Source organism: Electrophorus electricus, chromosome 21 (assembly GCF_013358815.1).
Source record: "Electrophorus electricus isolate fEleEle1 chromosome 21, fEleEle1.pri, whole genome shotgun sequence".
Classification (NCBI taxonomy): Eukaryota; Metazoa; Chordata; class Actinopteri; order Gymnotiformes; family Gymnotidae; genus Electrophorus; species Electrophorus electricus.
In genome coordinates this window covers 4,676,747-4,701,389 of record NC_049555.1, presented here as the reverse complement: position 1 = coordinate 4,701,389, position 24,643 = coordinate 4,676,747, and the positions used below count along the sequence as shown (strand labels likewise).

Sequence of the window (24,643 nt, the reverse complement as noted above, 5' to 3'; positions counted from 1 at the left end):
TTCTTCAAAACTTTTTTTCTTTATCTTTTTCTTTTTTCGCTTTGTACTTCAGAGATCAAGAGCGCATGCAGGCATGTGTGTGTGTGCTTTGAAAAGAGAGTGTTTGTCTTTGTGACTGTGTGTATGAAGGGAATAAAAGCTTTTTTTTAATTTCAAGTCCAGTGTAACGGCGGTGTTCAGGATGGGGGCTGGGGGATAGGGCTGCTGTTGAGACTATATCTTGGGAAAAGGGTGAGAATAGCCGGCTTCAGATAACATCCAGGAAGCCCTTCCCTACCCTGGGCCTGCCCTGCGTCCTGGAGACCACTGACCAAACAAAGGAGACACGGAGTGCCATCAGATAAAGCTGTGAGACAACATCGCAGCCCAGAGGGGCCCCAGCTGAGCTTCACGGCCTGTCTCTCTCTCTCTCTCTCTCTCTCTCTCTCTCTCTCTCTCTCTCTCTCTCTCTCTGTGTCTCCTTCTGTGTCTGCTTCTTTCTCACTCTTTGTCTGTCTGTCCATTTGCAGGGTTACTGTAAAGAATCCTTACGTAACTTTCAGAAAAAAAACGCATCATCTGGAGAAATGGCAAAACACTGCAGTGGAAAATGGAGAAAGGCAGAGCACTGCAAATATACCAAGTAGATTTTTACACGTCCAACAAACCAGCGCGTGAGTGCACTGTCCGCCTTCTTTCCCCCTTGTACCTGGATCAAATGTGAGAGCGTGCTGGATCCAGATGTCCTGGACAAGGTCTTGGCAGTTGGGGCTTGCTGACACCGCATGGTAAAATCCCCAGGGTTGAGACGACGCCTTCGGCGACCACGCAGGCTCCGGCGTGACACAAATGCCCAGTGTTTGCACCGGCGCAGCACCGTAGGCGCTAACTCAACACTGAGGACTTTTCTGCGCGGAAGGCGGCCGCGCGTGGTGCAGCCGGGCCACGGGTGAGGCAGAGCCTACGCAGAGCAGGCCGGTCAGGACAGATGATTGGTCCCGATGGTTTGGGCTCATTGGTCCCACTTGTTTGGGGACCGTGTAGGCAGAGTCACAGCGCAAATGCGAATGACTGTAGCCATTGTGGCTTAAACAGCAGACACTGCGGGGGAATTTTACGCCATGGTTATAATGAAGGGCGAGCTCAGAGATTAAACACATACACAGTGTGGAAAACACACACACACACACAGACAGAGACAACACACGCAAACATAAACATAGTCAGTGCAAACAGATCAAATGAGCCAAACAAAGGCTGTGTTTCTTGGACCCACACACACAAACAGAAAGGAAACACAGACTGGGTGGTCCATGGTTACAGTATACATCACTTAAATGTCTTATGTGGCACAGACAGCAGAGAAGGAAGGATGTCTGTGGTTCATCACACACCATCACAGGGTTTCACACAGTGACATTCGACATAACGGCTGAGCACATGGAAGCCTGCCGCCCGTCTCACCGTCTAGACCCGCGTCACACTGCCTTGTGGGGCACATCTGGACACATCCCAATCCGGATTCAAGGGCTTGCAACCAGATGAGATCATTGAGAGCTTGTGAAGTTGCAGGGAGTTAATGACGGCCAGTTGCTCTTGTACTTCCAGTGACAGTATTGCCCCTTTTCTATATCTCTCTCCCTCTCTCTCTCTCCCTCTCTCTCTCTGTCCCTCTCTCTCTCTCCCTCGCTCTCTCCCGGAGGCTTCACCTTCAACCTAATTACTCAGCTTTCCCTGCGAATGATGCACGATCGCAATATTTACGCCAGTGTTTGTGCGTGTTCGTGTATGCAATAGCAATGTGAACACCAGCAACACGCATTTGATATCCTCCAGGGCCCTAAAACACCACACCTGATGGCACACACGCTTCTTTGATGCCTCCGTGGAGATGCGCATCATATGCGATAGTGTCTGCTACTATGTGTGGCTCCCAACGTGACGGAGGAGAGCCATTTAGGCTGCTGGTGGGAGTTTGAGCTCAAACTGAATCACTCTATTAAATATTTAAGCAGGTTAAGTAGGCCGGGCTCCGTCGCCATGGTGCCTAGTCAAAGCTCAAGGAATGAATGTCCACCAGTTGGGCTCCGGGACCCCAGTGTGCTTGTGGGGGGGCCTGGTTGGTCATTTGACCTTTGTGATGCCCTGTGCACTCCTGTACACGAGCGTGGCCTCTTTAATTAAACTGAGCACTTAAAAGCCTGAATAATGGGGTAGATGGCATGGGTGGGAATGGTCAACCCTGTCGTAAAATGTCATTAGTGTCATGACACACCTGCTCAAAGCACAAAGGATCAATCGCTCACACACACACACACACACACACACACACATCTAGACCATCTCTCGCGATCACAGCATGACTTTTCTAAGGCCATGCCATGTGACTGGATGTCAGTGAAATGTGATCAGGCAGATATTCAGAATACTCGTGGTATATGACAGTACATTCACATTTCACATTATCGGCATTTAGCAGACGCTCTTATCCAGAGCGACTTACAAAAGTACTTTGTCATTTACTCATAGAATACATCCTAGTACAGTACAGCAGGTTAGAGTCCAATATAACAATGAACTAGAATACTGTAGAAATACAGGGATCAATGCTGATACCTAGAAGTGCAAAACAAGTATAAGATCTTTCAGACAATAATAAGCGCAATAACAAACAACATCAAACTATATGTGCTAGTGTTTCAGTTACCCAAGAGCAGTATGAATTTCATGGGTACAGGATCAATGGTCATCTTAAATATTCCACAAATAGATTAGTCTTCAGTTTGAACACTGCAAGAGACTCTGCTGTCCCAACAGCCAGTGGAAGTTCGATGATACAGATTTATGACAGTATTATGGTATATGACGATATTACAGTATGTGATAAGGTTATATACTATATTACAGTACTATATGTATTATGCTATATGATACATTTGATCCAATTATGCAGTAAAAATTGTCACCATCAACACCGACACATGTTAATATGTCTTTCTTTTCCATTTTGTTCAACCAAAAGTGTGTTTAATGCGATAACAAGCAGCAGTTGGGTATGTATAATATATCAGATATATTCTAATTGGCTTTTGAAAATGCGCAGCATGATTCCATGGAAACGACCTGTTCAGCCTGGGCAGAGCAGTGGAATCTCCGAAAGCAGCATGTTCACCATTGTTTGGGTTTAATGGGTTTTGGGTTTAATGATATGGGTGTAAGTCTATTACGGTTTATGACAGTATTATGGTATATGATAAGGGTACATACAGTATTACAGTATATGATATGAGTATGACAATATTGTGGTATATCAGGTATAATATTCTAGGTGAGTAACTGCAGAGTACTGTAGTAAGAGATGTAGAGATATTCAAAATTGTAGTAAAGTGCACAGAGTTCCCAGAGAAAGAGGATGTTGCAGACAGATCCTTCATCAGCTGTTCAAGCAAGTTCTACTCAATTAGTAGTAGGACTATTATGGTATATGCTACGGGTATAAGACAATATTATGGTATATGAGACAGGTGTATAAAAGTATTACATTATATGATACGGGTATATGACGGTATCAAGGTATATGAGGGAAGCATGAGCAGCTCTGCTATGGTGGGTTTAGTCTCTCTGTTGCGCATATTTAATGGGTGCCTCACTCACCTCAAGGACACACAGTAATTCCCCTTTATCCTCAGACCCAAAAGAGAAGCGCAGCCAGGTGGATGCCCACCATACACACACACCTACACGCTGCTAAAGGCCACGGAGTTGTTTTCCTCCTCCCTTTGCGAAGTGGGAGCTCTCCAGATCTCTCCACCTCTTTCATGCCGTCTGTGAGGTGCACTTCAAACGCCCGTGCGAAGGCTTTGAAGCGCCAGAGGAGAGTGCACCCCCGCTCGCCAACTCATTCGCTTGCCTGCTGCGCCGCCCCCTCGTCTCATCCACCCTCTCGTGCAACCCTCTGACCCGCCCTCGTTCTTGCCCGCTTCCCTGCAGCTGAGAGCATGACGGTGTCGGGGGGCTCAGCTCTGGCCGAGCCGCCCGTCTGAAGCACCTCCGCCTGCCGGTGAACACACTCCAAAAGGGAGCTCCTCGCACTCATGCCTTCTGCTTCTGAGGGGGGTTTCTGAACACCTTCAGTCTGAAATACTGATATTATTTTTAATGGCGAGAGTTTGAGGCTTGTATGGGATTTTTAAAGGTTTTGGGTATTTTTTAACCTTTAGAGTGCTTAAAATGATAATGTTTTTGAAGTACTGTTATTTGAAATTGTTTCACTTGCTGGAACAGGTCAAGCGCTCCTCCAGAAAAATGTATTAAAGTGTATTAAAATATATTTAATCCTCTCACATTTCAGACACCTGCCCGCCAGTCCAGCCTCTCATTTCTCACTCTTGTAACTATATGCCTTTACTATTGGTTTCTGTGTAATAACTGAATAATTCATAGTAGTTACTAAATAATATGCCCCAAGATCAATAAAGAGTTTAAGAGACTACAGGTACCCCCTGAACCCCCACTCCGACGTCAGAACTTTGAATGCTAAAACACCGGGACTATTTTCACGTGTAACCTAAGTGCTAACTACCTTTGAGGGATATGGAGTAGAATATGGGTTTTGGACGCTAAAAAAGTGAGGTATAATAACGGTGTTTATTGAAACTCAGGGGCTCTATATATGTAGCAATGGTAATAGGTTAAGGTACTAATGCACATTGTGTGAATACTTGTTCTTAGTTTAAGAAAAAGTAGTAAACATTTTTACTTTTAAGTGAGTTTTTTTAAGTATCCACTTGTGCTCGTTTCGTTTGTGGTTTACATCATGTTATGGCCAAGTAAAAAAAGCCACTTTGCGGTTATACATTTAGCGAGAGGTTTATTGTCGAGGTAATCCAGACATCAAATGTCGAAGCCTTCGGGGCACTGTTTTTACTCTTAGGGCCGGGGGACGCTAGGACCCTGCGGTGTTCGCGGCTTTTCCCGCATCCATAGGATATGAGTCCTTGCGCCCAGTGAATAGAACGAGATACAGCGAACTGCACCTCACATTAACTGACGTTTAGTTTTTGCGTTCAGAGGGGACACTCTGTTAACTAGCACAAAAAATGGTAAGAAGTGAGAGGCACCGACGAGACGTGAAGGCTGAAGATGTGTTCTTGGACTCTGAAGCATCTGTGGATCCGCAAGATTTTGATGTGTCTAGTTGTCCTTTCAATGACGTCTTCAACTCCAGAGACTCTCCCATGGACCAGATAGGCACTTTTCTCAAAAATGTGCAAGTTTTGCTGGAGGCAGCGAGTTACCTGGAAAGCACTGAAAGGAAGGATGGAAGTAAGTAAATTGGTGCGCCGCAATGAGTTTTGTATTTCTGTGGTCCACTGAAGCAGTTTCATTGTCAACAGACAACAAAGGATCGAGTTCACCCGACGATCAGCTAAGAAGACAAGGAGCAAGCACTGTCACAGTATGCGCCTTGCGTGCTGTTAACTTGCCGTTAAGAGATCTAGTTTCTGATCACTCCAGGCTAACGCAGTTTATGGTATTTCTACTTTAAATTAATTTTTATAGATATAAAATATCCTACTCAATTGGGTAGCATTCATATATGTGACGCTTTGTGGAGGATTAATCTTATCAGCCCTTGGTCCGTAATTTAAATGCAGCTGGCTGGTTATTTAGGTGGAGGCTGACGGGCTGTTTTTTTCTAGGCATGCTGCTGCATTTTATCCTGCAACCTACTTCTTAGGCCGCCCTCGTCCCTCGCTGTTGCCCCGGTTCACTGGCTGTCCCGTCGGGCTGGCACACGTTCGTTTCCAAGTCTGAAGCCTATTGTGTTGTTCAATGATGCTACACTCCGAGTTTGGTCCCTCGTCACAGACTGATCAGCATTTGATAGCAGGCGATTAACTTATTGAGTAGCTAGCCAGCCATTTAGAGACGTCTGGTTGAGTCGGCTACATCTGATTGAGAGTTTGGCTTCAGAAATAGCAAGTGGTTATAAAGTTGGGCGGCAGTTATATTGTCTGTAGTTTACACTTCGGGGCCCCTTGGAAGCCTAAACTTTAATACACGTCAAACTTAAATGTTACAAACAAATATAAGTTGTATATATTTAAGGTATTTTAAGCTGTTAAATGAGTTTTAACCATGTAGTAACTATCTTGAGGTGTATATTATATGAGGTGCACAAATGGTTTATCCCACAGACTTTTCTATGTTGTTTCTTTTAAGAAACTTTAAAGTGAATAAAATGCGCGTCAATAGGCTACGCAAAGCTTTCAATAAAAGCACTGAATCATCTTTAGGTGGCTAAAAGAACTTCAAATTAAATTTCACATTAAAAACAATTACCAGTATTACATAAAGTAATTTATAAATAGGCCAAGTGAATGCTGTTGCCGATGCACGCTTTTAAAAGAGCCATAATCTTAATGAATCTATGTAGCATTGGATTCAAGTCCGAATCCCACAGACGACAGTCTATTTAATTTCGCTGTTTTATATTTTCTACTTCCCATGTTTGCTTCCTTGTACCGGGGGCGTGCTCACATGGCCTCCACATGAGAGCTGTTGGCTTCTCGGATTGGTCAAAGCTGACATTACTGGCACCGCCCAGTGGGACTCTCCTCTAATCAAATTTGTATGCAGATGTGATGTCATGTGTTGCTGGGCCTTTGGCTTGACTTGAACGTCACTATTAAAGTCTTCCAAATCGATGGGTTATGGGAGTTGAAGTGGTCATAAAAGAGTAAAGACAACGAATGTAAAAGAAACGAATTCTGTTAATCTTCTCTCCTCGTTTTAAATTGTACTTCAGTTGCGATGTTATATGCAATAGACGCAAAGCGTTAGATGTAATACTGAAAACTTTTGTTGACAAGTTACAATTACATTAACTTGCCCCAGGCCGACATGAGTCTGTAATTTACAGCCTTTTGCAAGTGCCGACGCCGTGCTTCCTTTACGCGTCTACCATTTATATTATCACTGTTTTGTTTTCGGAGAAGCATAAACGTTTGCGATGTAAGTAGAGTTTTGTAAGAAGAACTCCATATCCCATAAGTCTTTGTGTTGGGGCTCGCCTGTGCGCGTCTCCGCCTCTCAGCTGTGAGGCTAGGTAAACAAACTGGGGGAGGAGAGCACATAAGAAGCAAGGAATTTGCAGCCGCTGGGCTTTAGGGGCTTTTGTACAGTTTCTATTCATTTTATACAATTTTTAGTCGCTCATTTCCTAAGTACTTTTAATATTTTAATACTCCTATATTGATGAGGGATTTTTTTAAATTTGTTGGTCCTGACAATTTTCTGTAACTAGCTTGCTAGCTAACCTAACTAGCGCTGGGAAGAAAAATATTTCAGGTCGGCACTCGGTTGTCAGAGCCAGCAAATTTAATATAAAAAATAAATAAGTATTTTTACATTCTGGGAAATATCAAGTAATATATTGTCACAATTTCGCCTAACTTAAGCAATAGTTGTCACCTTGATACCATAAATCCATCTTAACGCTAGCCATTAAAACAGCATGACTGCGGTGCTAAATATCCAGAGATTGTTGGAAGCTGCCGAATATTTAGAGCGGAGAGAAAGAGGTGAGTGCTACTGGGTTTGTAGCTGTGAGTATAGCTAGCAAACGAATTTATTCGCATTGTCCAAATGCCACTTGTCACTTATAATGGTTTTAGAACTAAAAGAGAAACATGTATTTTGTTTATAAACTATGTGCTGTTTATGCATGTTATTTGTGTGATTTAACTTCGGTGAGGGTGTCAGTAGCCTAGAGATATAGCTGAGGTTTGGTAAGTAGATGGGTAACTAGTTATATTATCATTTCTCTTTCGCACAGAGTGCGAACACGGATATGCCTCGACGTTTCCGTCTATTCAAAACTCGAGCTACCAGAGACAAAGGAAACTCCGGAATAAAAAGTACAACAACAACCACAACAGGTAAGCAAATTTCTTAGTTTACCATTTTGTGCCAGCATTAGAGTGGGCCATACGTTTCTTGATGAAGGGTGAAGGATATCGCATTAACCCCCCGTTCTCTTCGACGTAAAAGCATTAATGTAAGCGATGACATCTGTCAGAACCTGCGGTTAACGAAATTAATCTTATTTAGCTATAACTTTGCTGTGCAGATATTTTCAAAACGGCTGCTAGACGTCAACTTGGCTTAATATTTCAATGACAAGTTGGATGGATTTAATAAATCCTGAGTGCCGTTTGTGAACAGATCGTGCAGGTGTTATGTTGGTCAGTTTGTCTTGGTGGAGGGGGGCGTTTGTACAGCTCGCTGCCATCAGCTGATTGTCAAACTGCACTGCTGCAGCATGGCGCTTAGGGACTACGCGAAATTCTTTTATTGTACAGTGCCGAAGAGTACTTGACTGGGGGATTTTTCTCTTCCCGTACTGCTAAGCCACCAAACCAGACCGTTTATTTTGACACTTCATACATTCACGTGACAGGATCATTACATGATATTCTATATTAATTCAATATAACTGTTTTTACCGCTACGGGTAGGATGAGAGTTTTGCACCTAACCCCACTCGACGTTTTATTTACAGCAAGCGTTGTTTTCTAGAACTACAAGGTGAATATACGAAATTATGTGACTGAAAATCGTTGTCCATGCTTAAAATAGGATTTTTGCTTGGTGAGGTGACAGTAAAACAACAACAATCATCGGTCACCCTGTCGAAAAAAAGAAGTGCTTAAAAGTCAATATAGCCAACATGTGCACGAGAATTTGTCATGCCTTTTTGAACAATACGTAGCCACGTACACTAACGTACGCCTCGGCTGAAGATAATCTTTCAATCTAACATGCGAACATGTTGGAGCACAGACTGGCAGTAGACTACTGCAGCCATTTCGTGCTAGCTTGCATCTTCCTCACTGGTTGCGCCGTGTTATATATGCGTGTTTGTGTGCAGGGAGGTTTTCCTAGATTCAGTTGTTTTGCCTTTCTCACTGTCAGACATCTTGATGGCTGATTTCAGTTCCGTATGAGTTGTTCACAAAATAGCCTGCATGTGCGTCTATGAGAGAGAGAGAGAGAGAGAGAGAGAGAGAGATAGAGAGAGAGAGAGAGTGAGTGAGTATGCAGACCTACAGTGTGCTATCTGATCTGTGGGCATACCTGTCAGAGTGTGCTGGAGGAACCTTCATTCACCCTGTCTTACCACAATAGAGCTGTAACTATATAGGTAAACAGAGCGATTATAATGATAACCCCATGATGATATCATTTACTGCAGTCATTCTGGAATTTGTTGTATTCAAATCTAGTTTAGTTTAATTCAGTCTTTTGCATTTACCCATTCAACCCACTCCCTAATCAAACTCCCTGTGTATCTTATGCACATTTTGCATTGCGGTATTAAAACATAAGATGGTTATTGTATGCTAATAATTAATAATTCATAGAACAGTACAGTACCTACAGGTCCAGTGTATATGCATGTTCCTCTGAAGGCGCCAGGCAACAACCCCCCTCCATCTTTTACGTGCATCCGCTCATATGGAAGCGCCAAGGCCATCAGGTCAGCTGTGGGAGGCCAGGAAAAAACAAACAAACAAAAATCAAACATGGCACACTATTAGTAGTTGTCAGTGTATTGACTGCGCGATGTGAACCCCCCAAATGCTGGGCCCATGCTGGGCTTATGTCTTCAGCCACCCAGGACGAGAGGCAGTCCGGACAGCCTCCTCGCCTTCTCAGCGTGGCTACACAAAGAAGCTGATTCGCTTCACATTTATTAACAACACGCTGGCTCGTGCTCCGAGCCAGAGATGTGGAGAGTGGAGGCTGGCCCACCCTGTCGCTCTGGAGTGAGGAGAAACCAACTGTCTCACACTTATACAGGGGACACGTTCTCGCTTTTCCTTCCCTCCTCTTTCTTCCCATCACTCGTGTGCTCGCTCTCGGCATCCTCACAGCAAGACGGACAAAGCGGGTCTGGTTGTGTGTGGAAGGGACTGTACAATGCATGCTAGCGGCATAGAGGTTTGGTTGGTGGGAGGAGGTCATGGGGGAGGTGGAGATGAATGAATACATCTGCGCTTGGCTTCAGCCACGCTGCCATTTGTACAACGGAGATCCTGTGCAGGCCCAGGATCAGCCTCTTTTAGCCCCTGTAGTCCCATTCCTTCTGTGGAGGAACAAATGCTGACTCTAGCTCAGATAATATTGTGCTTAGTCAGAGAAGGTTTTGCACATGTGGCTGGCCCAGAATAGTTAGCACTGTGCACAAGCCAGCCCAATGAGTGTATGGTAAACATCTGGGCTGAGTTTCCTAAAAGCATTGTAACACAAAGATGGTAGTGTGAGTATTATGCTGCAGACACTTTCACTTAGGATGATCTTAACCGTGTGCTGCTTGTGGAGAAACAGGTCCCAGATCTGTGTTTCACATGCTGCTCCTTCGACGCTGTTTAAAATGGTGTCTCTTGTTTCCACAGGTCTACGCACAACGAATTGGAGAAGAATCGGTGAGTAACAGCCATTGTCGCGTCACTCAAGTGCTCCGCGTAAGAGCCAGTGAGCAGGTTGCAGTGCTTCTTAATCTACTGCCTCACATGGGCCTTACAGGAAAGAAATCAGTAGACTTTCTACTCACAGGGAGCTCAAAACCAGACACCCAGGGTCACCCTACTCTTTAAGTTTCATAAAAAGCCCTCCATGAGTAAATCAGTTTACTTTCACTATGGATGGATGTTGGTATAAAGGACCAAGTTCAGCATAGGAAGCTGAAGGACTCGGTTTATCAGAGACACTGAGTTCCTGTTCAATAGCACAAACTGCATGTACTCCTCTGTGAGTGTGGGTGTACTTGTGCTTGTGTGTGTGAGGTGTGTCCAGAAACCTTTATCTGATTTGGGTTAGTGCACCATGGGGTTGGAAGGAGGAGGGGTACACAAATGCAGCATACAGCACTTCAAGGAAACTGGCAAAGCTGTCTAGACCAGGTGGAAACAACCAAGTGCATCTTACTGTCTCCAGACCACAAGTCTGTGAAGTGTCCCTGAGTCATGACCTGGAATTCCTTTCCAAGTGTGCACCCTTATTAGGTTAAGAAAGACAAAACTGATCCTAGATTTCCTGTCTGAGACATGCAAGAGCACTAGTAAGGTGAGGCCTCCCCTTGACCCTGGCGATTATCAGGTGCTGTACTGTACATACTTTCAGTTCAGCTGGTTCTTTCTCTCTTTCCACCAAGTCACATGGTACATTTCATAGTAAGACTTTCGCGTGATACTAGGCGTGTACATGTCTGTGTATGTGTGTGTGTGCACGTGTCTGCTCATCTACTTCATAGCCAACTGGTTTTGCAAGATAGGAGCCAGACGTGTGTGTGTGTGTGTGTGTGTGTGTGTGTGTGTGTGTGTGTGTGTGTGTGTGTGTGTGTCATCAGAACAGCAGCCCGGCGCTGGGTAGATGTGCTGATGTCATGATCGTCCTCGCAAAACACCGAAACCCTCACCCGCTTGGGCTGCTTCGGTCAGACAGGAAGTTGAATATGGTGCTATTGTTTCCTCCCACACATACCACTTCAGAGACAAGAACCTGACCTTTTCTTTAAAGTTTTGCCACATCCTCTGTGAGCCTTTCCTTGCTCCCAATGTGCACTGCATTTGTTTACCTCTCAGGCAGATTCAAATGAGCTGCACATTTGAATGAAACCAGGCTAAAATGCCGTGAGGGCCATGAAGTCACGAACCAATCATGTTTTTGTGGGTGAAGATTGAGTTTGGATTTGGGTTCTGTGTGGCCACTCAGCGAAGTCTGTGAGATGTTTTGGATTTTGGTTTGACATAATAGCACTGAAGTACAAAGTCAGCACCCATGGAGAGAGGAACAGGAAATGGTAGCACAGGAAGTGCACACAGCCCTTCCAGAAGCCAGCCAGCAGGTTTGGAGTGTTTAGAAGCCTTGCTGGTCAGGTGACATGCCCAGCACGGAGGATGAGTGTGTTTGCCCCGGAGCAAGCGCTTTTGGGACGTTTGACACGCGATGTCTGTGTAACTAGGGGGAGTTTCACAGATGAGAGTGGCATTGTTGCACCTTGGCGGGCCGACAGGCGGCCATTTTTGTGTGCGTCTGGGCCTGGAAGTGGCACGTGTGGCTGTGTGTGTGTTTGCGTCCATGTGCGTGTGTGTGAAGGGGAAGATTCCTGCTGGAACGGCTCATTTGAGGGCGCCAGGAGGATGAAAGGCCTTAAACCACATTCCGGTGCCTCACATGTCACCACATGCAAAGATCAAACGCACGCACCCGCTCCCAAACCAGTGTTTGAGCATCCTCACCTTCTGCATTCACAGTTCTGACTCACAGCTGCTTTCTCGGGTTAGATGCCTTAAATATAAACACCACACGGATTAGAGCTCAGCGATGCAATAAATAAATAAATAAATAAAATGTTAAAATTGTCACATGACTGTATCATGAATGTAGAACAGTATACTTCACGAGAGTAGTTTTAACTCGAATGAGGAAAATTCAGTTTATTTGTAGATGTGTGTTGTTCTACTTATTTTGGCTAATTTGCAAGATTTCTGCTGTTTAGCACTGAGCTTTCTGACTCCACGATGTCGCAGCCCAATCAGAGCGTATTGGAGAACGTTCTAGAACGTGGCGCGAAACCCTGCCCAATGGGAGTTTCTCAGAGTGCTGTGCTTCTGAGAGTTAGGGTTCCAGCTCCCAGTAAATGAGGTCCTAGTGCAGAAGCAGTTGGTGCTGAAAGTGTTTTGGTCCCAGGAGGGTTACAGAGTCAACAGCCTGGCACCAGTGCCCCTGATGCAGGCTCTATAACCTTAAAACCTCTGTCATTAACACGCACACTTCACAAAATGTTTTTCAGCGATCCGAAACATGTGCATGTATGTGCATGTTTATGTAAACGTACCAAAAAAATGCATGAAAGACAGCTTAAACTTTTGTGTGTAGACGTATACAAGTGCAGTACCACTGTGTGTGTGTGCGCACGTGTGCGTGTGTTGGTTTTGGTTGTTGTGATGTTGGGCTGGAGTTCTGTTCTGGCACACTTTCCAAGCGCCTGCAGTAGAACTGTGTGTGTGTGTGTGTGTGTGTGTGTGTGTGTGTGTGTGTGTGTGTGTGTGTGTGTGTGTGTGTGTGTGTGTGTGAGAGATGTTTCCCTTGGCTAGGAAAAGCAGCTTAAGGGGTTTGATCTTTACTTCAGCCAGATCTCCCTCACACACACAGCCCCTACTGCTTGTTCATGCTCTTAGCCACCAACCCAAAAGGGATACACACACACTGGAAAATGGTCTCCCAGGCCTGTGTCTCTCCCTGCAGCCTGGGACCAGGGTGAATCGGGCAGACGACACTGGAGAATCAGAGGTCGCTTCTGTGTAGCCTTGCCCTATATCCAATGTGGGTAAGGGAACACCTCGTCCCAGAGCCCCGCCCCCTCAGGATACGATTGCAGGGTCAGCAGCGCACCGGGGCAGGGCCAGAGACGGCAGCTATAGTACAGCTTCCCCCCGTGGTTCACTCGAGTTCCCCGAACACCCGACGCAAACAGTTAACACCACTGATGGGATGGGGCAGCACCTTGGGCTGGCTGGAGTCACTCGTTCCAAATCTAGGCCTAGTTTTTATGACCCTGAATGACAGCTCCAAGCCTCATGACCAAGGAAAAGAGTATTCAGCTAGCACAGCTAAATCTGACCAAAGGGCCTTAAATAGAGGAGCCTGCAAGGGGATTTATGGGCCAGAAACTAGTAAACAAAGGATATGGACACTACTGGAGCCTGAATGACACATTGTTGCAATCCGATCAACTGCATTTTCCAAGATGAAGCTCGTCCATATCAATCAAGTCCATTGATCAGTACTCATCACACACTGCTGGCTTGCCATGATCTTTGCGCTCGTGTGTGTGTGTGTGGGTGTGTTTGGCTGTCTGTTTGTGTGTTAGGGTTAGGTGTTTTTAATAGTAGACTCTCTTGACAGAGAGTTCAGAACCTGCTTATCTCTTATTCTGCGAGCATGCGTGCGTGTGCATGTGTGTGCATGTGTGTGATGCAGTCATTCTGCTGTTTATTAGGTGCTAAACCAGAAGCGTGCTGGTCTCAGGATCACTGTCTTCCAGAATTGGCCAGTAGAGACACGCACGCACGCACGCACACACACACACACACACACGTGATTCATGTTCTCCAAATTCACCATCATCCTCACTCACACACACATACACTGAGGGCATGTGACGTGTGTAGGTTTTGTTGGTCTGTACAGATGAAAGCTCAGCATGGGAATTAATTCATGTGTTACTGATGGTCCTGTATGGGCCACTCTCCATCACAGTGGGTACTGTATACACGTGTACACACACGCACATGCATGTTTGTTGCTCTTCCCGAGTTGCACAGTAACACCTAAGTATCATTTCTGAGACAGGTTTGAGTGCTGTCTAAGTAAGGATGCACCCAGCCATCTCGCCGGTCTGGACCTGCTGGCATGAGTAACATGTGACACATTGTGCGTGTCCATCTGTAAGGTTCACTGCTGTCTTGGGTGTGTGTGCGCCTGGCTGTGTATACAGACATCAAGAATGATTGTTCGTCTGTCAAAAGAACTACTTAATAGTAAATAACACAGCAGAAGCCCATTTTAAAATTCCTGTCTTGGAACTTCTCTCTCTCTCTCTCTCTCTCTCTCTCTGTCTTTCCAAATCACGTTTTTTCCTCATTTACTCTTTTTTGTTTGTCTTTCACCCTTTTCTCTCTTGCTCTCTGTGTATAATTCTGTGCTAAATTGAGTGTTCACAGCTTTTTGGCAGCTAACAGCTAAAGGCTTAGCGGACTCGTGCGTGTGTGTATGTGTGTGTGTGTGTGCGTGCGTGCGCGCGCGCGCATGCTGGTTTTGGTTGTTGTGATGTTGGGCTGGAGTTCCGTTCTGGCACAGTTTCCAAGCGCCTGCGGTACAACTGGGGTCGTTTGTGCGTGCGTGCGTGTGTGCACGCACCCGCCTGCCTGCCCGTGTTACAGGACAGGGTGGGGTTTAATCTGTGCATATCTGACCTCAGAAATATGTCCGACGTGTTACTCTCCCGTCGGGCACTGGAGATATCACTGAAGCGTGCGCACACACATTCTAAAAGGCTGCTCAGAGCGGTGTGTGAAGTATAGTGGATCAGCCAGACTGCTGTCCCTCCAGTCCAAACTCATGGTCTCCCTCATTGATCACCTCAGGATCAGCTCAGGAGGCCAAGCCTCATGACCTTCAGTGCCAAAGCCATCACATAAGAGGAAATGTTAGAAGACACACACACACACGTACAGCCTCACAAGCGGCAGGGGGTTTGCTTGCTAAGTGGTTGGAGTTGGGTGGTTGGAGCTGGGACAGTTGGAGCAGGCTCTGTTCCCTCCAGGCCTCTGTGCATTTTACATCTCCACCCTGCCATTAGCCACACCTGCCATACTGCATGCTGCCATGGGGAAGACACACACACATACTTACACACTCACACACAGAGCGAGAGAGAGACCCAGGGGAATAAATACAGAGGGGGAGAGAGGGGGGGGAATACGTACAGAGACAGAGAGAGACGGGGAGAGAGAGGAAGACAGAGAGCGACAGACACACACCAGAACTGAGGAGCACTCTGGAATCAAATGCTGGAATGCACTACATTGGAATGGACCATTCCTGTCCTCCAAGCGGGTGGGCTTGTTCTGTGCTCCTCGCGTGAGTTCAGCGCGTGTGAGGCCCGCACCTGAGAGTCATGAGGTGCTGCCTGCTTTCTCTTCAGCCGCAGATCAGCTGGCAGGAAGCAACTGCATCACCACGTCATTCAGCTGGTGTACTTGTGCGTGCGTGTGTGTGTGTGCGTGCGTGCGAGCGAGCGAGAGAGAGTTTTGCTGTGTGTCAGGCCTCCCACTTTGAGAGACTTCACACTACAGCGCATAGCAACAGAGAGGCACCTCTGCATGTGGGTGTTCCTCTACAACTAGGTCAGGGGAGGGGATCTCTCTGGGAACATACACACACACACACACACACACACACATGCAGTGGCTTGAGAATACATGCACTTCTTTGAATAGAAAACACGCCTTCATCTACTCCGCTTCCCTGAGCCCTGTGTTTGGACTCTTCTTCACTTCTCCACACACCCCATCTCCAGCAGATGTTCTTCCACCCAACATCAGGCTAATTTCTGGATTTTTAGGTTTGTTTATTGTCTTTCTTTCCCCTCTGCCACTCTGTCGGGCAGGGCCTATAGTGATCAAGAGGAGTCCACAGTCGTAGTCTAGGTGAAAAGGCACACCTGAAGAGTGCGACTCTATGGCCAGCTCAAACACACAAGAGGGCAAAACTCTGGATTTGTGTGTGTCAGTCAGAAAATTGATCTTTACTTGTCCTTATGGATCTTTATTGATCTTTATCAGGTCTCACAAAAACACCCAGACACAGCGTAGTAAAATTAGTTTCGTTTTTCCTGTGGGAAGATTTAGAGGAGCAATGGTAAAAGTAAAGGCTCATGAAGTAAGTGTTTGTGGATTCGTGCTTCATTGCATGGGCATCTATATGATCTGTATGCCTGCCTGTGTGCGTGCGTGTATGTGTGTGTATATATGTGAAATATATATAGTATGAAAAAGGAGATCCAGGTAATCTCAGTTCTATCAAGAGAAGTGAGTAGGCTGCAGCAGGAACACAGAGTAACAAAAGAAGCTCATAAGCCTCCTCTCTCCCTCTCTCTCTTTTCCACCTCTCACTCTCCTCTCCCTCTGTGCTCTCACTCTCTCCTCATTCTCCTCTCTCTCTCTCTCTCTCTCTCTCTCTCTCTTATCCTGCATCTATTCATGGTTCTCTGTCTTTAGGGTGAGAGAGTGAGTAAGAGAAGCCGTACAAATTCCCATGAAGATGAGAAACGGTTGAAAGCCAATGCATTATGACCACTGGGCCCCTAATTGACCTCAGAGGTTTGGACTGAGCCGCTTTCAATTGAACTTGCACACAGTGACTCCGGCTAGGTCCGTCAGTATTACACCTTTTATGCTGTTAATAAGTCTCTCCTAAATCACTGTGTTTTTCTCCTTTCCCAGCTGAAGTAGTACACTATGAAGAACTTGATTTGTTGGAGTTGGGGTGGGGGGTCTCTTGTTTTTTGGGGTTTTTCTAGGTTCCCCAATATTGTTTTACTGGTCTTGTCAGCTAAAACTGTAGGACTTTTGCAAGTGTGTGTGTGTGTGTGTGTGTGTGTGTGTGTGTTGAGTCATTCAAAGGATGTGTGAAGAAACTCACAAGGGTGTGTGCGTGTGTGCGTGCGTGCGTGCGTGTGCGTGCGTGTGCGTGCGTGCGTGCGTAGTCAGTGGAAGGATATTTGAAGGCAGTAAGAAAAAGGACATTTTGCACAACTTTGAGTGAGAGAGTCATTTGAAGGATATAGGTTTTTCTGCCTTTACTCTTTTTCTGCATTGACTTGTTTCGAGGATGCATGAAGGTGTACTGCCTGTCTGAGAAAGGCCTGTTTAAACTGCGTGTGCGCATGATAGAGCGAGAGAGAGCGAGAGAGAGAGAGAACAAGTCCAAACATGACTGGGGAATGGGGTTGTCAGTTCAGGCTCCACCTCCCTCTGTAATATTCTAACATGTCTGTGTTTAACAAGTCCTGTGCTCTCTGCTCCCTCACAAAAAAAGCTACTGTCTGTTCTGTGTGACTGAACCACAGTTAAAGCTACTGTGTGATCTAACGCGAGTTGGCTTGAGCAGTTGAGGGTTAAGGGCCTTGCTCAGTGTCCACTTGGCAGTGGTGGGGCTTGAACCTACAATCTTCCAATTATAAATCAAGTACCTTAACTACTGAGCTACCACTGCACTGTCTCACCCAAAAGTATGCATTAAATTTGTCCAGGAATTGATTTGGTTCAGTGTTATTTTTACCACAATAGAGTTGTTTACCAAACTGAGTGGAGTAAAACAGGATAGATTGTGTATGTAAGCTCCAGGAAAATACATATCATAGCTTTAACACAACAGGGAGAACAGGAGCTTTTCTGAGCACTGAGAAGAATTCAGAACAGAGCACCACACATCACACACAAATACAGAAATACAGGCGTTTGCACCCACGACATCGTGGGTAGTTTCAACAGAACGTGTGTGTGTGTGTGTGTGTGTGTGTGTGTGTGTGTGTGTGTGTGTGTGTGTGTGTGTGTGTGTGTGTGTGTGTGTGTGTGTGTGTGTGTGTGTGTGTGTGTGTGTGTGTTTATGACAAACTGGTGGTTGTGTTGTGTAATCTCTCTACAGATGGCGTGTAGAGGAATGGAGCTATTCTTGGCTCTGACACACACACACACACACACACACACACACACAATTGTATTGATTGTTTGTTTGTATGTTTGAAGAGAACTGCTTAACTCTCACACTCGTGGAATTGACACTTAGATACCCCACACATGCACTTCAGCTGAGATGATCACGCCATTGATCGCAGAACAGGAAGATGGGCGGTCCTTTTTTCATCTCATGGTGTGAATGTTGTGTAACTCGGTGTGGTAGAGATCACCAGTGCAGCTTTGCTTCGTCCCCGCATTCTGTTGGTCGAGGTAACATGCCGCTATTGTTGCATCATGAATAGAAGTCTCGGTTACGGTCTCTGAGGTGGTTAAACCCCAGTTCTCATCTAGCACACCTTTCTGTGATATTCCAATGAACCAGAAGATCCTGACTGGCTGGTTTGCCTGTGTTTCATTTAGAAAGGAGCTAAAATTGTAGCAGGGTGGATCAGGACAGTGTTATCAGATAAGCCATATTAAAATCAGGATGACAGACCAAGACACGAGTATGATTTGTTAGTGCAATTTGACTAGTTATATAACCCAAGTCATTAGCTGACACTAGTGCTTGGCCTTTGGATCTTCTTAAAGTGCCTCCTGTTCTGTTATAATGAAACCACCATTTCGTCTCATTAGTCAGAGGATGTTTCAGTTTCTTGCCCAAGTTGTTATCCAGGGCGTGAACTCCAGGTTCTGCTCTTTAGGTTTGCATGCCCGTCACACCCAAATTCTGGCTGGGGTTGTTTCTCGGGGATTAATTAAGGGGAGTGTCCACCCTGGTGTGTCTGAGTTGGATGGACCTTGGCGTGTGAGCGTGTAAGTGGGCTGGCCGTCTGCGTGCCAGCACTGCTGACTGGGACAGGAACTCCTCTGTGATTGGGCAAAAAGGGTAATCGGGGTGTTGTGCGGCACTTGGGCGCATTGCTGGTTTCCGAGCCCTCACTGACATGTCTTAGCCATTTGGTGCACTCGGTTAGTCAGGCGGAGTGGGCAAGGGTTGGGGTTAAAGGTGGAAGTGTCTCCTGGGGCCTGGAATCACTAATGAATGACACTCAAGCTGCCCACGCACGCACACACACACCCCTTCAAGATGTACTGCCTGGTGTGACTCATGTTTGCGTGTGTAAGGTATGTGTAGGGTGCTTACAGTAGACATGCTTGTAAATACATGATGGCATGAAGGAATGTGTTTGTATGTGTGTGTGTTTAGTGTTAAAAGCATGCTGGATAAGGTGACATCCTTTTGTCATGGAAAGGTGTCTGTCTGTCTGACATCTGTGGTGTACATGGGTTTTTTTCTGTGCGTGTGTGTGCGTGCGTGTTGCTACATGGCCCTAAAGAATCAAATGACGTAGTGCTTGTTTGAGTCTTTGTGGTAGCACTGTTCTGGGGGTTATGGGGGCGTCTGGGGTTAGAATGACAAAGTTATCAGTGAGGAACACACTGGCTCGCCTGCCAAAAACATGCACTCAAACACACACACACACACACACACACACTCTCCCATGCACATCTCAGTGTGTCTGTGTGTGGGTGTATGTGAGAGAGGCTGTCCTGGTATCTATGCCCCATTTGTTACACTCAACTTTGATAAGACACAGTAAATCTTCCTCTATCTTTACTGGCGAGACTCTGTCTGTCTCTGTGTGTGTGTGTGTGTGTGTGTGTGTGTGTGTGAGTGCGTACACGTGCGTGCACGTGTGTGAGAGACAGTAGACACGTGGTCCTGATAAGAGACAATATAGTCGGCCCCGACCTGACAAGAGGGGTATAGATATGCACAGAGAGATAGAGCTCACTATCCCTCTTTATCTTTCTGTCTGTCTCTCTTTCACACACGGTCTTTACATATACTCCTCACTGCTCATCTCCAGTGCCTGATATGCTAGTGCCTAGGCATGTGTGTGTGTGTGTTTGTGTTTGATGAGTAACCCCCTGTGCATGTGTAAGGTTTGCCTGGATGTACGCCAGCAATAGCCCATGATAACAGGAGAGAGAATACTCTTCTATTAGCGCAGGACTTGTGATGGTGAATGTGAAGTGCATTGTGCCCCCGTGTGGAATAAGAAGAGACTGCAACTCTTTTTTAAAATTTTTTATTTATTTATTTATTTATTTATTTATTTATTTATTTATTTTTAAAGCTGCCCAGTCATTTTTATGAACTGCTGGTGTCTTGGTACTAAATACAGCGCTGCAGCATGTTGGCTGCTATGTCATTGTGTGTTTGTGTGTGTGTGTGTGTGTTGCAGACGAGCCCACCTGCGTCTGTGTCTGGAGCGATTGAAGGCTCTCATACCACTGGGACCAGACTGTAACCGCCACACTACACTGGGCCTGCTCAACAAGGCAAAAGCACATATAAAGGTAAAAACACAAAGCAAACACACACACACACACACACACACACACACACACACACACTACACTGGGCCTGCTCAACAAGGCAAAAGGTAAAAACACAAAAACAAGGCACACACACATGCATACACACACACAGTGCACAGGCCCTACTCCACATTGCCTTTTGGACTAAATTTACCCCAGATTTGAAGAAGCAAGAACTGCATCCATGAGCATGTTGGTGTTCAGAGCTGTGGAGGAGTGCCATGCACACATGGCCTGTTTTTAGCCTGTGCTGTATTGATTATTGATGAGTAGCTTGTGTGGGCCAGTGTTGTGTTGCAGTAGTGCCACGGAATGCTGCCCCTCTCTGTTCATGTTGGCCGGGTTAGTGTATCTTGATTCAAGCTGGGTTATGCCGTACTCTGCAATGGACACATTCACACACAAGCATACGCCCTCACTCACACGCACACACTAGTACATGCACGCACTGAACAAAAAAAATCATCATCTCATCACCACCATGCGCTCTCTCTCTCTCTCTCTCTCTCTCTCTCTCTCTCTCTCTCTCTCTCTCTCTCTCTCTCTCTCTCTCTCTCTCTCTCTCTCTCTCTCTCTCTCTCTCTCTCTCTCTCTCTCTCTCTCTCTCTCTCTCTGTTTGTCTATCCGTATGTGTAGAAACTAGAGGAGACTGACCGGAAGTCTCGGTACCAGTTGGAGAGTTTGGAGAGGAAGCAGAGGCACCTCCGCCGGCAGCTGGACTCCCTACGGTGTGCCCCGGGACTCGGAGAGCCCGAGCGGATACGCACAGACAGCGTGGGCTCCACCCTGGGCTCCGAACGCTCCGACCGTTCCGACTCCGACCAAGGTACGTACACACACGCACACATAAACACATACAGTGCACATGCATAGGCATACACACACACACACACACACACAAACACACACACTGAGACATGGAGGGATGCCCTGTATAGAAAGTCCTTGTTTGCTCACACTAGTCATCACTCTCGTGTCCCTAAAGCCCCATAACTGAAACACACCTCCAGCTGGTCAGCTAAAAGTCATTTTGCTGTTCATTACCAACAACTACATCTTTCCCTTCTCTCCCTCACACTTTTTCTCACACTCCTTTCATTCGTTCCCTCTTTCTCATCTGCTCTTTCCTCCTCCATTACCCCCCCCCCCCCCGCGCCTTGCAGAGGAGATCGAGGTGGACGTAGAGAGTACCGAGTTCTCCCATGGAGAGCTGGACAGCATGAGCACAGCCAGCACCAGTGACCTGGATGATCACAGCAGCCTGCAGAGCCTGGCTAGTGATGAGGGCTACTCCTCCTGCAGCCTCAAGCTTGCCTTCAACTCCTAGACACACACACACACACACACACACACACACACACACACACACACACACACACACACACAGTCCCAGCAACAGCAGCTACTACCACCTCCCTCCCCCTCTCCGTGATCCACTCCGATACAATCAAGTCCCTGACACTCCCTGCCACCGCCCCCAACCAATCAGAACTTGTCGCATCATTCAGGTGACCAGAGCACAACCCGTCCTTTCATTAGAAAAGCGTTTTGATTGGCTGACTGATATTTCTGGATGTTTAAGAAGGTGTGAGTGAGCAAAGACTTGAAGAAGCTCAGAGATTTCTCACCTGAGATTATGATTTTGTCTTTATATAGAGTTTTTATAGATGGCCTGTAAGGATGTTTCAGCGCATCTGTTTGATACCAGACTGAATGATTTTACCAGTCGCAAACCTTTATAAACACATTGTTGGCCAGCATTTTACATTTCATTTGAACTTCGAATGAAAATTAAAGTTGCTGTAAGTTGATGTGATGCAGCTGTCTGGCTGTTTTTAAACGTGGTTATTAAAATCGTCTTTCTCTTACGGGTTAAAAAGGCTTGTGAACTGGTCACCTGCTGGAACTTTCAGTCGAAGCAATTGTTTGGACGGCTTCGATCCACGAAGCTCGTATCGTTTGAACATGTGCTGGAATGCTGGCCCTTACATATCAGGATCGGTGGCCCCGCTTTCTTACATCGTTCAATATCGTAAGGTCAGTGGTTACGAGGCATGAACTATGTCGACTGGTGCTAAACGAACCAACAACGTGGGCGAGAATGCCCTCATCAGCTGTCCGTCTCATCACCGATAAGGTTCAACAGTGGGAAACCAAAATCTAACGGCCTTTCCCGTCGGTAGTGAGAGGGACATTTCCTTTGTGTGTGTTCGAACCACGGAGACGTCCGTGTAACATTTTCCACACAGCAGCTATCAGGAGTGACTATGTACCCATAGAGCTGATCGTAGAACTGGCATGGTACCAGAACCATAGCACCCCAAATGTTCGAGTAGATGCCCCGCCCCGCTCCGCCCTGCCCCGCCCCCAGCAGTAATGAGCAATAACTCCTCCAGTTCCAGCTTTACCTTAGTCACACCCCCACCCCCTCCCCTCCTGAGGCACTTACAGTGTCCGTCCTAAAGAGGAAAATCCAACTTGCTTGTTTTTGTATATAATACATAAATAGTTTAATAAATTAAGACAAAAGGAAAAAAACAGAGTTTAAAAAGGTAGATACAAGTGGGTAGAAATATTGCCTCTGTGGCTGTTTGTCTTGTGTTTTTGTGCATTTTAAATTATATTTTTGGAAAGATGAATATCCTCTTCAGATGCTGTGGCAGAGTTGCGTGGACAGTATTACCATTATGTTCATTCTTGTTTGGGGGTTTTTTGTTTGTTTTTTGGTCCCCTGTTTATAATGTAATGTTTAACTGCCCGAACGTAAACGTTTGTAAAAACTCCTGATGCTCTGAAACACATCGAGTTTGAACAGGAAAATGATGCATGCACGGATGAACGGGACAAAAAACAAAACAACAGCAACCAAGCACCCCACAACATCATCATCATCAACAACAACAACAACAACAACAGCAACAGCAGCCAACATGCCCCAGCTGGGGTTGGGACCTGAACACAGACACTCGCCCGGCCGGGGCCGGGGACCCTGAGCACAGACGCGTTCTCGGCTGAGATGCGCTTTTATTTATTAGCTAGTTATCGTTTGTTATTTTTGTGTGCGTGTTTGCTTGTTTGAAGCTACGAGGCATTCCACTATTGTGCTGAGGGCATGACTGAGTGCCCATGGGTGTGGCTGTGAGCACATGGGTGGGGTTCTCTTTCAAGACAGTAACAAGAAGGATAAATAAATATGACTTTAAAAGGGCACTAAAACAAACGATGAGAACAGGAAACTGCAGGCAGACCTCTAAGGCATGCTCCTTCAGCCCTGCTGTCCAGGACATTGTGCTTGATTTCCGTCTTTTCTTTCATCTGGACTAGAATGAATGCTCTGACTTCTTTTAGTTTGGGTTTGGGGTTTTGTTAAGACATATTTATCTATCCTTGATATTGAATGACAAGGGAGGGGAAGTTTAAAAAAAAAAAATTATTATTTTTTTTTTTCCTTCTTTGAGTTTTGTGAATTTTCTAATGCTGTGATGGCATTCCTATCCTTCTCATGTAGCTGTTTATGTTGGAGGTGGAGTATGCAATGTAATCCAATTCTGTGTAATCTTAATTTGTTTTCTTTGATTCTGAGCTTGTCGTCCCAACTACAGCTGCTGTGCTCCATCTCTCTGTGCTGAACGTGGTTCCCAACGTGCGCCACCAGGGGTAGCTACACCACAGCCGTGCCCCCCATGCAATTAGGCGAGACCACCTAGAACGCCACTGTGATTGGAAGAGAGGCAGAACCCCCCCCCCCCCCCCCCCCCCCCCCCCCCCCCCCCCGCGAGGGGATGTGTGTTTGTACACATGATGGTGTGAGGTGAACGTTCTGCCTGGCGGTTGTGTGGGCTGCGTGGGGCTACACAGACTCATCCCTGCCTGTTAGAGAACTGATCATGAAGTGGTGCTGTTTTCCAACACAAGGCCAAACCACCAAACCACACACGAACACCATCTCTCTTTCTCTCTCA

At 46.1% G+C, this 24,643-nt stretch overlaps 1 protein-coding gene across 2 annotated transcripts; it reads left to right on the top strand.

Annotated features, from left to right (window-relative positions):
• The first annotated feature begins 4,875 nt into the window (after positions 1-4,875).
• On the top strand, positions 4,876-23,873 carry mxi1 (max interactor 1, dimerization protein). 2 transcript variants are annotated; one of them, XM_027015397.2, is made up of 6 exons: positions 4,876-5,304; positions 7,820-7,922; positions 10,443-10,472; positions 20,546-20,660; positions 21,318-21,507; positions 21,845-23,873. In XM_027015397.2, exons 1-6 carry the CDS (start codon positions 5,079-5,081, stop codon positions 22,006-22,008), a joined length of 828 nt encoding a protein of 275 aa, XP_026871198.2. In that variant the 5' UTR covers positions 4,876-5,078; the 3' UTR covers positions 22,009-23,873. The 2 variants fall into 2 exon arrangements, with proteins under 2 accessions (XP_026871198.2, XP_026871199.2); XM_027015398.2 differs by lacking the exon at positions 4,876-5,304 and adding an exon at positions 7,084-7,565.
• Positions 23,874-24,643: the final 770 nt, after the last annotated feature.

Excerpts from the sequence above, each read along its gene's own strand:
- mxi1 (XM_027015397.2), top strand. The coding sequence starts at position 5,079 with ATGGTAAGAAGTGAGAGGCACCGACGAGACGTGAAGGCTGAAGATGTG. Across the intron at positions 7,923-10,442 it reads TACAACAACAACCACAACAG|GTCTACGCACAACGAATTGG; the intron begins GTAAGCAAATTT and ends TTGTTTCCACAG. Across the intron at positions 20,661-21,317 it reads AGGCAAAAGCACATATAAAG|AAACTAGAGGAGACTGACCG; the intron begins GTAAAAACACAA and ends CCGTATGTGTAG.